At 31.7% G+C, this 14,691-nt stretch overlaps 1 protein-coding gene across 1 annotated transcript in view; it reads right to left on the bottom strand.

The window, feature by feature from the left end:
- Positions 1-14,691, bottom strand: part of LOC127557134 (multidrug resistance-associated protein 1-like) — a 90,017-nt gene that overhangs the window by 20,697 nt on the left and 54,629 nt on the right. Inside the window, exons 17-18 of the mRNA XM_051990572.1 lie at positions 1,269-1,329; positions 732-951 (exon numbers count right to left, since the gene is read on the bottom strand). Coding sequence (XP_051846532.1) covers positions 732-951; positions 1,269-1,329 — 281 coding nt within the window. The remainder of the gene's footprint in view (positions 1-731; positions 952-1,268; positions 1,330-14,691) is intronic.

Here is a 14,691-nt window from a genome sequence, read left to right as displayed (position 1 = left end):
CAAATAAAATACTGCTTTTTATATTATACCAGTAATTGCCTTACAGAAGATATGCACTCTTTCTAATTTCTGGAAATAACTCTGTCAACCTGAAGTAGGACTCAACTGATTTTTTCTGACTATCGTCTTTTGGCTCACCATCAAGTTTTCTTACTTGGTTCCATTCCTTTACTTCAACAGTTTAAAAACTCTGGGTTTCTTCTATTTTACTCTCCTACTTTAAAACCTTCATTTGAACTTTTCTCAGGACTATATACAGAGGGGCTTATCTCACTATCTTCTGCATGCTTTGCTCTTGGTATAATGATTTGTTCTTGGTCCAGACACCTGATTATGGCAGATTTCCCCAAAACCCAAAATCATGACTTATAGCCTTTCCAGCTTCTGAGAATTTCACTAGATGCCCAAATTATTAATCACATTATCAAATAAATCAACTTGACTCATGATAATGACTCTTCATGATCTTCATGATAAGGTTAGAAGAACTTATATGGCCTGAATGGTAGTCACAATGAGAAAGGAGAAACAAAGATCTGTATGCATTTCTTTCATCTATTAAATTGCATATTCTCTTTCCATCATATAAAATAGATGCATGTGAATATCAGAAAATACATGAAAACTATTGGAGCATTTTTCATTCAGATAGTATAACAGGAAATCCTTATACTTCATAAAAGCAAGAAGAAGAGCTAAGTGAAAAGGAAACCATTTCCACATGTTCCTACCTTGTATCAATCCTAGTAACCCATAGATGTTAAGTTTACTGTTTCTTAATTGTTTCCATTCCATGGTATCTTTAACATGCTTGGCTTCTTTAATCCAAGTGCTTAGCCATAGATTTTGTCCTATGCTTACTAAGTTCTGACCTAGGTAAGCAGTAACACAGAGCCACACCCAGAGCCAGCCAAAAGCTTGTAGGTATTTCACAATGCTGGAAAATTTTACCTAAATGCAAAGTATCCACAAAAGAGTAGTTATTAAAAGAAGATTTCAAGTTAGTGGACTACTAATGTTAAATTATGAATTAGTATAAATGTATAAATTATGTATAAATGAGTAGTATAAATGAGAAATTAAAAAAATAATTCAATAACATGTAATTTTTCAAAATACTATGAAAATATCTAAAATTCAATATCAATTGATTTCATTTGAATGATTACAGCAAAATTGTTCTAGAGGTTTGTGAGAACTCTATAAAGCTTTTTAAAAATGCATAATCCTATAAATGGCTAATTTAATAAAAATGTAGCAGTACTTACATCACTAGTTGGAATTTTTTCTTTCTTCATAGAGAAACATTTTTCTTCATCTAAAGCAAAGCTGGAAAAGAAAATTAAATTTATCTTTAGTTTTCATATTATATATATATGTATATATTATACTTGATATTTCATAATACAATATCACCAAGAAAGTACTCTTCTGTGTTTGAATACCAGCTTTAAGCCAGTAACCACTAAAACAGTAGGAATGAAGAATAGAGACAAAAACAATAACCAGAAACACAAACTTAAATTTAAGTCTACACAAAAATATACTTAAAAGTTTTTCTGTGACACTTCATTGTGGGATAAAGATAATCTTGAAGATTATGCCAGTGGAACACAACAGCTTCATATATGACTTTTGTGACATAGAATATCTGTTTTCTGAAAACTAATTGAGCTAAGTATGAAAATAATTTTTATTCTAAAGTTGACTAAAAGGTGATAAATTTTACTAGCCATAGAACACATGGAACACACACACATATACTTATAAATGATCTTAATAGTTACATACTTTTTAGACTGTCTACAGGCATTAGTTTAATTATTGATATTCTCAGTATGTTATCTTTGTCCAATGAATACTCATTTGACATACTACCAAAGGAACATAATTTTGTATATTGATATTCTTGGTAGAAAAGAAGACAGAAAAAACAAAAAGTTCAAAGCTAAATGAGAGATAGCTATCAAATTTTCAGAGAGAGAAATTAGCAGAGTTGGATTTATTGCACAGAAAGTAGAAAAAAGAAACAGTACATTATAAACTGTTTGAAAGTGGTGACTATGTATGTTTTAATCCATGAAAAAAGTAATTAGAAAATATCGATAATTATTACATTGTGTCTTTTTTCTAATCACAAAATCTTTATAAAAATAATTTACACATGTATCAAAGGTACCATTGCTTAGTAAATAAAGTTCTAGGTTTTGAATCAAGAAGATCCAAATTCAAGTGTTATCTTTGATACTTATTAGTGATACTTATGGCTAAGAGAATCACAACTTCAATGTGCCTCAGGCAACTCGCTGGACTGATCTAATAAATCATAGTGAAATTGTGATAGACAATGAAAAATAAATGAATTTAAAAAGTATATATTAAGCATTCACTATGTGTCAAGCACAAATAAAAATGTAACATTCTCTCCTCTTGAGGAGTTCAGATTCTAATAAAGGAAAATAGTACAGTCAACTCCAGGGTGGATGGCAAAGTCCAATGGTCCTTAGCATTTAAGGTCAGGACAATAGGAATAGGTAGAGAAAGTTCTTAGAGTGAAAGTTTCCCCTGCAAAAATCCTGAATCTTTCAGATTTTTGCATATGAAAGGCAAACCTGATGAAGTTAAGGGTTCAAAAGCAGGCAACTTTCTATAGCACTCAGTTGATTGAAAACTTTTGAGCATACAAAATCTCATTCTGCTTATTGCTTTATTGTTTAATGACCCTAATAAAAGTATATCAATAGAAATGACTTTGTTAGACGATTTTATGATTATTTCTATCTTGAGGCATAATATGAATTCATGGATGTGACTCTCTTCAACAATGAAATGATTCAAACCAATTTCAACTGTTTTATAATGAAGAGAATCAGCAACACCCAAAAAGAGAACTATGGGAAATGAGTATGGACCACAACATAGCATTTCCACTCTTTCTATTATTGCTTGCTTGCATTTTTATTTTCCTTTTTGGTTTTTTTTTAACCTTCTTTCTAAATCCGATTTTTCTTGTGCAGCAAGATAACTGTATAAATATGTGTGTGTGTGTGTGTGTGTGTGTGTGTGTGTGTGTGTGTATAGTATATACTTTAACATATTTAACATGTATTGGACTAGGGGAGGAGGTGGGGGGAAGCAGGGGAAAAGTTGGAATAAAAAGTTTTGCAAAGGTCAATGTTGAAAAATTACCCATGCATATGTTTGTAAATAAAAAGCTATAATAAAAATATGAATCCATGGAATGCTGCTACTATTCCTTTGAAAAATAAGTGTTACTGGTTATCAGTACAGTAGTTAACTATTTTATTGTAAATAATACATTAATTGTATTGTTAGGAATTTTAATGTACTAGTCATACAATGCTGATATTGTTTTGCTGTCTTTCATTTAAAATCATATTTGTAGCACATCTACTAAATCATAAGCTGAATTTCAAGTAATCAGTCAAGAAGCAATTATAATTGAGTGACCATATAATTACATTGAATATATTTTTGAATAATCAGGACATATATAGTAAATAAGTATTCTTTTCCAGAATCTCTCTTTAAAAGTACATTTTCTTTCTGGAGATTAAGACTGCCCCTAGACAATTATAATGTTTGATTTTCATGTAGTGTTTCTCTTTACTTTATTGTCAAGAGTCCTAGTAATTTATAAATAAGTATAAAAGTTGAAATATGAATAATATTACAATGTAATAAAATTGTATTGAATAAGGCACCATGGAAACACATTTACAATTAATTGGATACCCAATTGATAAAGGATCAAAGAATATGAAGAGATATGTTTCAGATGAAGAAATTAAGCTATTTATATTCGTATGATAAAATTCTGTAAATCATTATTGATTAGAGATGTGCAAGTTAAAACAGCTCTGAGGGAATGCTTCACACCTATCATCAGACTGACTACTATGACAGAAAAAGAAAATGATAAATGTTGGAGAATATGTGGGAAAATTAGAATACTAGTGCATTGCTGATGGAGTTGTGAACTGATTGAATCCTTCTGGAGAGCATTTTGGAAGCAATTAAACTATGTACAACTTTTGCTACAGCAATACCACTACAAAGTCTATATTGGAAAGAGATCATGAAAAAAGACAAAAGGATCCACCTGTACAAAAATATTTATATTGGCTTTTTTTGTGGTAGTAAAGAAATGGAAATGGACAGATTGTCCATCATTCAAGGAATGACAGAACAAATTGTGGTATATGAATGTAATGGAATATTGTTCCAAAAGAAATAATGAGCATGTGGATTTCAGAAAAACTTAGAAAGACTTACACAACCTGATGTTGAGTGGAGTGAGCAGAATTAGGAGAACATTATACACAGCAACAGCAACATTGTGTGATGATAACAAAGATGAACTTAGCTCTTCTCAGGAATACAATGATCCAAGATAATGCCAAAAAATTCATGAATGAAAAAATATATCCACATCCAGAGAAAAAACAATGTAGTCTTAATGCAGATGAAAGCATACCATTTTCATTTTTTATGGTTTTTCCATTGTGTTAAAAAAAAGGGGAGCAATGTGGAAATATGTTTAACATGATTCCACATGTATAACCTATATCAAATTGCTTGCTGTCTTGGAGAAGAAAGAGAAGAATCGGGAAAAAAAGATTTGGAACTCAAAATCTTATAAAAATGAATGCTGAAAAGTTTTTATGCATAATTTTTTAATCTATTAAAAATTCAAGGTGAAAAAAGCACTATCCTGTCCCTGGCAAGTCACTGCACTACTTCCGAAGTATCCTTACTTTCTTTTTGTTCATTATTATTATACACAAATTCCATTTGCTATCATTTAGAATAAAAAAATAGACAATTGTTTATTTAACTGTTGTTTAAATTAAAATATAATAGGAGAAAATTTGATTATGTATTAAAACTCATTTTGCTTAAAAACTATTTAAAGAATTAACCTAAAGTTAAAGAATAAGTGGATGAAATAACAAATTATAGAAACAATCAATAATTTCATTAAAGTGAATGACAATAATGAAATAATATATTGAAATCTATGGGATTCAGCAAAGGTGATAATCAGAAAAGAATTTCTATTTTTAAATGCTTATATCAACGAAATAGGATAAGAGCAAACCAATGAATTAGGTATGCATTTTTTTAAAGTCAGAAAAGGACAAACTAAAAATCCACAATTAAACACTAAATTGGAAATTCTAAAAATTAAAAGGGAAATTAATAAAATTGAATGTAAAAGCATTGAATTAATAAATAAAACTAAGAATTGGTTTTATGAAAATCAATAAAACAGGTAAACTATTGTTAATATGATTTAAAAGGAGGAAAAAATAAACCCAAATTATTTAAATGAAAAGGGTGAATATATTAATAAAGAAAAATCAAAGCAACTATAAAGAACTCATTCACCAAATTATATGCCAGTAATTTGGCAAAATATTTGCAAAATTTTAAGCTTCCTAAATTTGCAGAAGAGCAAATAGAATATCAGAATAGATCTTTTTTAGAAAAAGAAATTGTATAAATGAGTTTCCTAAGAAAAAAGCACCAGAAGCAGAGGAATTTATAAGTGAATTTTATCAACCAAAACAAATTAATTCCAATATAAAATTATTTGGAAAAATAGGCAATGAATGGGTCCTACCAAGCTGCTTTTATGAAACAAATATAATGCTGACATAAAGAAGAGTAAAAATGAAGAAAGAAAATTACAGGTCAATTTCATTAATGAATATGAGTGCAAAAATCTTTAAAAAGCAAAAAGATTGCAATAATAGCTTATATTATACATTACAAAGATTATACATTATGACCAAATAGTCTTTATACCAGTAATGCAGAGATAGTTTAACATAAGGAAAATTATTATCTCAATAATAAAAATAACAAAATTATATGAGTTTAGTAATAGATGCAGAAATGTTTTTATATAGTACAACATTCACTTGTATTGAAAAACATCGAAAAAAATCACCAGCAAGTATTATTTTTAATGGGGAAAACCTAGAAGCTTTCCCAGTGAGATCAGGTATGAAACTAGAATACCCATTACATCACTATTATTTGATGTTGTACTAGAAATACTAGCCATAGCAATAAGAGAAGAAAAAGAAAAAAAATACTGATGTTTTGCTTTTCTCATTATGAATATGGATATAAAAATCTTAAATAATAGCAAAAATCACAATAATGAATTACAAAGATTATACATTATTATAATAATGTTGGCAATACTGGGTGTCCTAATTTCACACCTGATCATTTTGGAAATCCTAGTGAAAGCAATAAAAAAAAAAAAAAACAGAAGGAACCATAATAGGAAATGAGGTGATAAAACTATCTCTTGTTGCAAATAACATAATAATACACTTGGAAAATCCTAAAGACTTAATCAACAATAATAAAAATAACAGTTTTACCTAAACAAATTTAGATAGTCAATGTCATCACAATTAAATTACTAAGAAAATCAATTTTCTGAGTCAGAAAAAATAGAAAAATTCATTTGGAAGAACAAAAATTTAAGAATATTAAAGGAACTAAAAAAAAACAATTAAAGAAAGACAGTTTAGCAATACCAGATCTTAAACTATACATAGTAATTATCAAAATTGTATTGGCTAAGAAATAGAAAGATTAGTGGAACAGAGTAGACAATTTACAGTGAATAACTATAGCAACCTTGTGTTTGACATGTATAAAGACTTAAGTTTTGGGAGGAAAAAATTCACTATTTGGTAAAAATTTTTTTGAAAAACATAGAAAGCAGTCTGGCAGAAATTAGTCTATCTTATACCATTTATCAAAAGAAGTTCCAAATGGAATATAAAGAGAGGTAACACAAGAAAACTTGAAGAACATGGACTGTATTACCTATCTGAAATGATTAGGTAACAATTTATAAATAAACAAGAGATAGAACAGTGTAAGATGTAAATGGATATTTTTTTTTTTACATTAAGTTAAAAGTTAAGTTAAAACAAATGTAGTTAAGATCAGAAGGAAATAAGAAAATTGAGAGAAAATTTATAGACAATTTTTCAGATAAAGGTCTCATATCCCAAATATATAAAGAACTTAACCAAATTTTAAAGAATATGAGTCATTCCTCCAACTGCTAAATATTCAAAGGATGTGAAGAAGCAGTTTTCTAATAAAGAAATCAAAACAATTTATATGTTTTGATAAACATATGCTCTAAAAATCTCTAATGCTCTAAGTCATCATTGATTAAAGAATTAAGAGTCTTGAGATATAATTTTATATCTATCAGATTAGCTAAAGTGATTGAAAGAGAAGATAAGAAATGTTATAGGGAATATGGAAAAATGGGAACACTAATTTACTGTTGCTGAAACTATGCACTAATCCAAGTATTCTGGAAAATATTTTGTAATTATACTCAAGATATTATACTGCTTACACCTTTTGACCTAACAATACCACTATTCTGTCTGTTTTCAAAGATGATTAAGGAAAAAAAGGAAAAGAAGCTCTATGTTCTAAAATATTTATAGCAACTTCCTGAGGCAACAAAAAACAAATATTGCAGAGATGCCTGTCAGTTGGGAAATGAATGGACAAATTTTGCTACATGACTGTGATAGAAGACTGCTGTGCTGTGAGAAACGATGAGCTCAATTATCTTAGAAAAATGTGAATAGACTTGCATAATTAAGAATAAAATGAACAAAACCAAGAGAATGTTGTATACAATAACAGCAATATTATTTTAAGAACAATTTTGAGTGATTAAGGCAATTTTAATTATTATAACTACCCAAATTAACTGCAAAGGACCTATGAAGGAAGATGTTATCCGAATCCAGAGAAAGAACTGATAAATAAAAATATGTACACAATGATTTTACACACACACACACATTTTCATCTAGTGATAGCCATTTCTTGGATGGGGTAGGGAAAGGAAGAAAAAAGAAAGTTACATTATGTTATATATTTAAAAGGAACAGTAAATTATACATATCTGAGTTCAATTTCATGTGTAATGATTTTTCCCCCATTCTACTAATATGGAAATGCTCATTTTATTTTTTAAGTTCAGAATAAATTGAACATTTTTTTAAATTGTTCAAAAATAAATAAAAGAAAAAAAATATAGGAAAAATTTAGTAGAAAAGGAGTGGCAATCTTCAGAGATTTAATGCAAAACACTGCATTTACTCATCTGGGCCAGAACATTCTCAAACATTGACTGGTTTGATGAAAATGATGAGGAAATTCATAAGCTGTTAAATGAAAAGTGAGAACTCCACAGGGTGATACAATAGGATAGTTCATCTGCTTCGAAGAAGACAGCGTTTAGCTCTATCAAAAGTGAAGTGCAGATAAAGTTTAGAAAGATGCAAAATAATCTTTTATTACTTTAAAGAGTCCTGTGCCTAGGTTGTCCTGATTTGAGCACTGCCACCCCAAGATTGGTCATTGTTATTTCTGTTGATTCCCTAGGGATGCTATTGGCTTTTGATGCCCTTGGGCTTTTGGAGGAAGGAGGAGCCCTCTGTTCTCACTGCCTTCAGATAAGTTTGGATAGATAAAGTCCAAGGTGACTGCAAAAATATATTTAGCCATTGCAAAAGATTTATCTTTTAGGGGAAGTATGGATGTTATATGCCAATTGAATATTTCCGTTTTCTACATTTGTTCATCCATGTCTTTTGTATCTTATACAATTTGTGTAGAAAACACAAAACTATTTATCTACATCTGATACTCATATTATAGACTAAGTTCCTGTTTTAAAGAGTATGCTTTACCCACATTTTGGGAATATCCTAGAGATAAGCCATATTTTAGCTTTGCTTTAAAGGTTTTGTTGGTGGGTTTCCAGGGGTAGACTGAGATAGTGGAGTAAAAGCAAGAAGCCACTTGAGCTTTCCTAGTTTCCTTTCAAAACCACATGAAACCAAGCCTCTGAACATTGTTTGGTGGAATGAAACTACTCTCCAGCTCTGGAAAAACTTCAAGAAAGATTTATCCCAGTTCAGATAGACTCTGAGAAAGCCAGTGAGAGAACATTAATCAAAGCAAATCAACAAGTAAGACCTTCAATTGTCACTTAGTAGAGGAGAAAATCAAGAGGCAGAATCCAGTCCCAAACCAGAAGATAAAATCTGGGAAATCAGGCTATTTCCTAAAAAGAACAGGTAAAATTACTCACTGAAAACACAAGGGACCCCTGTGCTCAAAGCCAAAGCTCAGAAAAGCACAGGGCCCTTGGGACAGCACTCCCTTTACCCTAGGAGCAGAGTTCAACCATAAAAATAAAAAAAAAATAAAAACTACAATTTCAAGGAAAAAATACTGCAGGTTGCCAGACCAAAAAATTCAAATATCAAGAATCAACAATCAGGATTACCCAGGATCTGTCAGCAGCTAAAATGAAGGATTGGAGGTGCTAGAATACCATATTCTGGAATGCAAAGGTTCTACAATAAAGAACTGATTACTCAGTGAGACTCAGCATCATCTTTCAAGAGAGGCAATGGAGCTTCAATGAATTAAGAGACTTTCTATCATTTCTATTGAAAAAACAGAACTAAATAGAAAAATTAATTTACAAACACAGGACTCAAGAGAAACATAGAAAGGTGCATAGGGGAAATCTATCTATCTATCTATCTATCTATCTATCTATAATTTAAAGATTAAACTGTTTATATCCCTAGATGGGAAAATAATATTTGTAACTTTTGAGAGCTATATCTGTCAATGGGGTAGATAGAGGAGGGTATCACATAAACTGAGAGTGGTTGTGAATGTATTCTGATGCGATGCCATCAAAGAAAAAACATTAAGGGTAGGAAAAGGTCTGCATTGGAAAAAAGAGGAAAAGCAAGATATAATGGGACAATTAGTTCAAATGAACAAGTGTAAAAAAAACCTATTATAATCAAGGAAGAGAAGGGAGGGGGTTGAGTATTGTCTGAAACTTGATCTCATCAATTTTGGCTCTAAGTGGGAATAACTTAATCATTTAGTTAGGTTAGAAATTTATTTAACCCTATAAAGAAGCAGAAGGAGAAAGAGGAAAGAAAAAGGAGGGACAGGATACAAAGGAATAAGGGGAAAAGAAAAGAGAAGGAGGGAAAGGGTGATAGAAGATAAGATAATGAGTACAATGGGTTAAAAAAGAGTACTAAGAGAAAGGGGAGGGGTAATATGAGAGAAGATAGATAAAGATAGATAAAAAATTAGATAAAACACAACTAAGGACAGGGTGGAAAGAAAGAACAAAAGTACATACAAGAGAAAAAATAGGATGGAGGGGAATACAGAGCTGGTAATCATAAATGTAAATGTGAATGGGATGAACTCTCCCACAAAACAGAAACAAATAGCAGAGTGGATTAAAAAAGATTCCTACAATATGTTACAAGAAGCACATTTGACAAAGAGAGACACATACAGAGTAAAAGTAAAAGAATGGAACAGAATGTATTATGTTTCAGCTGAAATAATAAAAAAAGCAGGGGTAGCAATTCTGATCTCAGATAAAGCAAAAGTAAAAATAGATCTTATTAAAAGAGATAGGAAGGAAAGTACACCTTAATAAAGGAAATAGTAAATAATGAAATAGAAATGATGCTAAATATGTATGCACCAAGTGATAGAGCAGCCACATTCCCAGAGAAGATATTAAGCCAGTTATAGGAAGAAATAGATATCAAAACTATACCAGTGAGGAACCTCAACCATCCCATCTCAGAATCAGACAAAACTAACCACAAAATAAACAAAAAAGAAACCAGAAAGGTTAATAGAATCCTAGAAAATCTACATATGATAAACCTCTGGAGGAAATGCAATAGAGACAAAAAGGAATACACCTTTTTCTGGGCAGTACATGGCACCCACATGAAAACTGACCATGTATTAATGCATAAAAACCTCAAAAACAAAGCAAAAAGGCAGAAATAGTCAATGTTTCCTTTTCAAACCACAGTGCAATAAAAACTGTTTTCCATAAGGGGCAGGGAAAGATAGATTAAAAACCAAATGGAATTAAATAATCTAATTCTAAAAAATTATTGGATCAAACAATAAATCACAGAAACAATCCATAATTTCATCCAAGAGAATAACAATAATGAGATAACATACCAAAACCTATGGGATGTAGCCAAAACAGTTCTTAGGTGAAAATTTTATGTCTCTAAATAGCTATTTGAATAAAATAGAGAAAGAGGATATCAATGAATTGGACATGCTACTAAAAAAGCTAGGGAAAAAAATTAAAATCCCTCAATTCAAGATCAAATTACAAAATCTGAAACTCAAAGCAGAGATTAATAAAATTGAAACTAAGAAAACTATTGAACAAATAAGCAAGACTAAGAGTTGGTTTCATGAAAAAAAAAAAGAAATAAATCTTTGTTTAATTTGATTAGAAAAAGGAAAGGAAAAAAAAATCAACAGCATCAAAAATGAAAAGGGTGAACTTACCACCAAGTAAAAAAAAACAATGAAAGCAAAAATTAGGAGCTATTTTGCCCAACTGAATGGCAGCAAATCCAATGATCTAACCAAAATGGATGAACATTTTAAAAATATAATTGCCCAGATTAATAGAAGAGAAAATAAATTATTTAAACAGTCCCATTTTAGAAAAAGAAATTGAACAAGTCATTAATGAACTCCCAAAGGAAAAAAAAATCCAGGGCCAGATGTGATTCTCAAGTGAATTCTACCAAACATTTAATGAACAATTAATTCCAATACTATATAAACTATTTGGAAATATAGGTAAAGAAGGAGTACTGCCAATTTTTTTCTGTGACACAAATATGGTACTGATACTTAAATCAGGGAGAGCCAAAACAGAGAAAGAAAATTATACACCAATCTTCCTAAGGAATTGTAAAGTCTGGGCTAGCTCCCTAAAGGTCCAGGAACAGCTGGAGTCAGCATAAGTAAAAGTTCTTGGTCTTTAGAGGGAGAAGTGAAGGAGACAGACAAACTGCCACAAGGCTGGCCACCAACTTCTCTTCCCCTCATCTTGCCACAAAGTGAAGTCTGGCTTGTTCCACCCCATCCTCTAATCCTTGCCTAAAGTTATCTGTATATACCAAACATTGAATATGCACCAATGGTGAGAAGGGGCCATTTTCCCAAACATATGCTAATAGAGTCATTGTCAAATGGATAATTAACCTTGGTGCTCCGTTGTCTGATTCAAGAACACTTTTTAAGAGTTTCAGCCCTTTACATCTCCCCCTTTCTTTTGTTTTAGAATACAGGTGGTAAAGCCATCCCTGACTTCTCAGGGAGGTGAAAACCCCACAAAGAAGGTGATCATCCACCCCTCACTTCTCAGGAAAGGAGGTGAAAACACCAAAAAGGAGATGATCATGCCCCTCCTGACTTTTCAGGAAGAGAGATGAAAAACACCGAATGGAAGTGGGGAGTCAAGAGCCAGATATTGGTAGCAGGTTTCTGAACTGAAGGATCTTACTAGAAACAGATATGCACAAACCCATCAGCATGGGAGGTATTACACAAGCATATAGCAATAAAGCACAGGCTAGCAGTGATGATTCTCCCCACAGCCAGTGCAGGCTCAATGTGGTGTAACAAACATGAATTGTCATGCAAGTAATGATACAACAAACTATATATATCAAAATGGTGTTGTAAAAGATTTCCAGAAATCCTAGAAGAAGGGTAGATAAATAATAACCACACATATGTCTCCTTTTGCAACCAAGAGATAGTCCAAAACCAATCTATTGTCCATTACTTCATATACCAGGGGATCCAATGATCCCTGCAAGTTTTTGAAGACTTGCAACAGTCTTTTTATGTGTTAGGCAATCCAATGATTCCTGCAGATTTTGAAGTCCTGGATGCTTTCTCATTTGCTCTTGAAGTTCCTTGAAGAAGAGCTGATATATATTGGAAGCTACAAATTTTATTTGGGCTGTGGCAATTCTTTGTACCACACTTACTGAATAGGCCGAATTAGATATTATATCTTTTGGATAATAAGAAAGAGCTAGAGTGATTGCATACAATTCATTCTGCTGAGTGGACTGAAAAGGAGTTCTGACTACTCTCTTTATAGTTAAGTCACGAGAGTATACAGCACAAATGTTATGTTTGGATGCATCTGTAAAGATAGTTGGTCCTTTAAGAGGAACTTTAGAAACTTTTTCTTCAAGAATCCATCGCCAATTATGTAATAGTCTGGTTATCTTTAATGGAGACCCGTGTGTAAAATTTGGAGCCATGGTCAATAAAATTTGCCACATCTGGGATGGGGAACCATGCTGGGTTTCACAGCATACATTAATTTGTGCATTAGTATAAAAGGTGTATATCTTGTCAAGTCTTATCCCAAATAATTTTACTGTTCCCTTAATAAAATTCAATTTAATAAAATTCTAGCCACAAGCACTGGGTAAGGAGTAAGGCTTTGTTCTGGTTGTGCTGGGAGGTTCATCCATTCTCACACTGTCTCCTTGATGAAGGACTGCTGTGCTTGCCTCTTTTGTAGCAAAAACTGATATTTGCAAAGATTTTTGAGTGACTCTTTCAACCACATTGGATAAAGCCAGTTCAATTTCTCTCAAAGTCTCTTAAACTTCTTTTGTAAACTGACAAGGTGAGTTTAAAGCACTGTCTACCCTTAAAATGTCATATAATGTTTGCAATTTATAGGTCATATAGGTTGCAAAATATAATGGTTGCAAGCCTAACACTCATCGCATCCATTGGATATCTCCTATCAATTTCTGAAAGTAATTTAAGGTGTTTAGCTTCTCTGTTGTTAAGGAAAGTTTTTGTACCATAAGCACCTTAAGATATATTTCATATTCTTTATATTGAAAAGGAGCATGTCTTTGAATTTTTTTTTGGAGCTATATGCAATTTGTAGTACCTTAGTGTTTCTTTTTTTTTTTTAATTTTAAATTTTATTTTATTTAATAATAACTTTGTATTGACAGAATCCATGCCAGGATAATTTTTTTACAACATTATTCCTTGCACTCGCTTATGTTTCGTTTTTTCCCCTCCCTCCCTCCACCCCCCCACCTCAAGATGGCAGTCCTATATATGTTAAATATGTAGCAGTATATCCTAGATACAATACATATTTGCAGAACCGAACAGTTCTCCTGCTGCACAGGGAGAATTGGATTCAGAAGGTAAAAATAACTAGGGAAGAAAATCAAAAATGCAAATAGTTCACATTCATTTCCCAGTGTTCCTTCTTTGGGTGTAGCTGTTTCTGTCCATCATTTATCCATTGAAACTCAGTTAGGTCTCTTTGTCATAGAAATCCACTTCCATCAGAATATATCCTCATACAATATCGTTGTCGAAGTGTATAATGATCTCCTGGTTCTGCTCATCTCACTTAGCATCAGTCCATGGAGGTCTCTCCAAGCCTCTCTGTATTCATCCTGCTGGTCATTCCTTACAGAGCAATAATATTCCATAACATTTGTATACCACAATTTACCCAGCCATTCTCCAATTAATGGGCATCCATTCATTTTCCAGTTTCTAGCCACTACAAACAGGGCTGCTACAAACATTTTGGCACATACAGGTCCCTTTCCCTTTTTTAGTATCTCTTTGGGGTATAAGCCCAATAGAAACACTGTTGGATCAAAGGGTATGCACAGTTTGATAACTTTTTGGGCATAATTCCAGATTGCTCTC

Source organism: Antechinus flavipes, chromosome 3 (assembly GCF_016432865.1).
Source record: "Antechinus flavipes isolate AdamAnt ecotype Samford, QLD, Australia chromosome 3, AdamAnt_v2, whole genome shotgun sequence".
Classification (NCBI taxonomy): Eukaryota; Metazoa; Chordata; class Mammalia; order Dasyuromorphia; family Dasyuridae; genus Antechinus; species Antechinus flavipes.
Note: the sequence above shows the minus strand (reverse complement) of the source record. Positions and strands in the feature narration are given on the sequence as shown.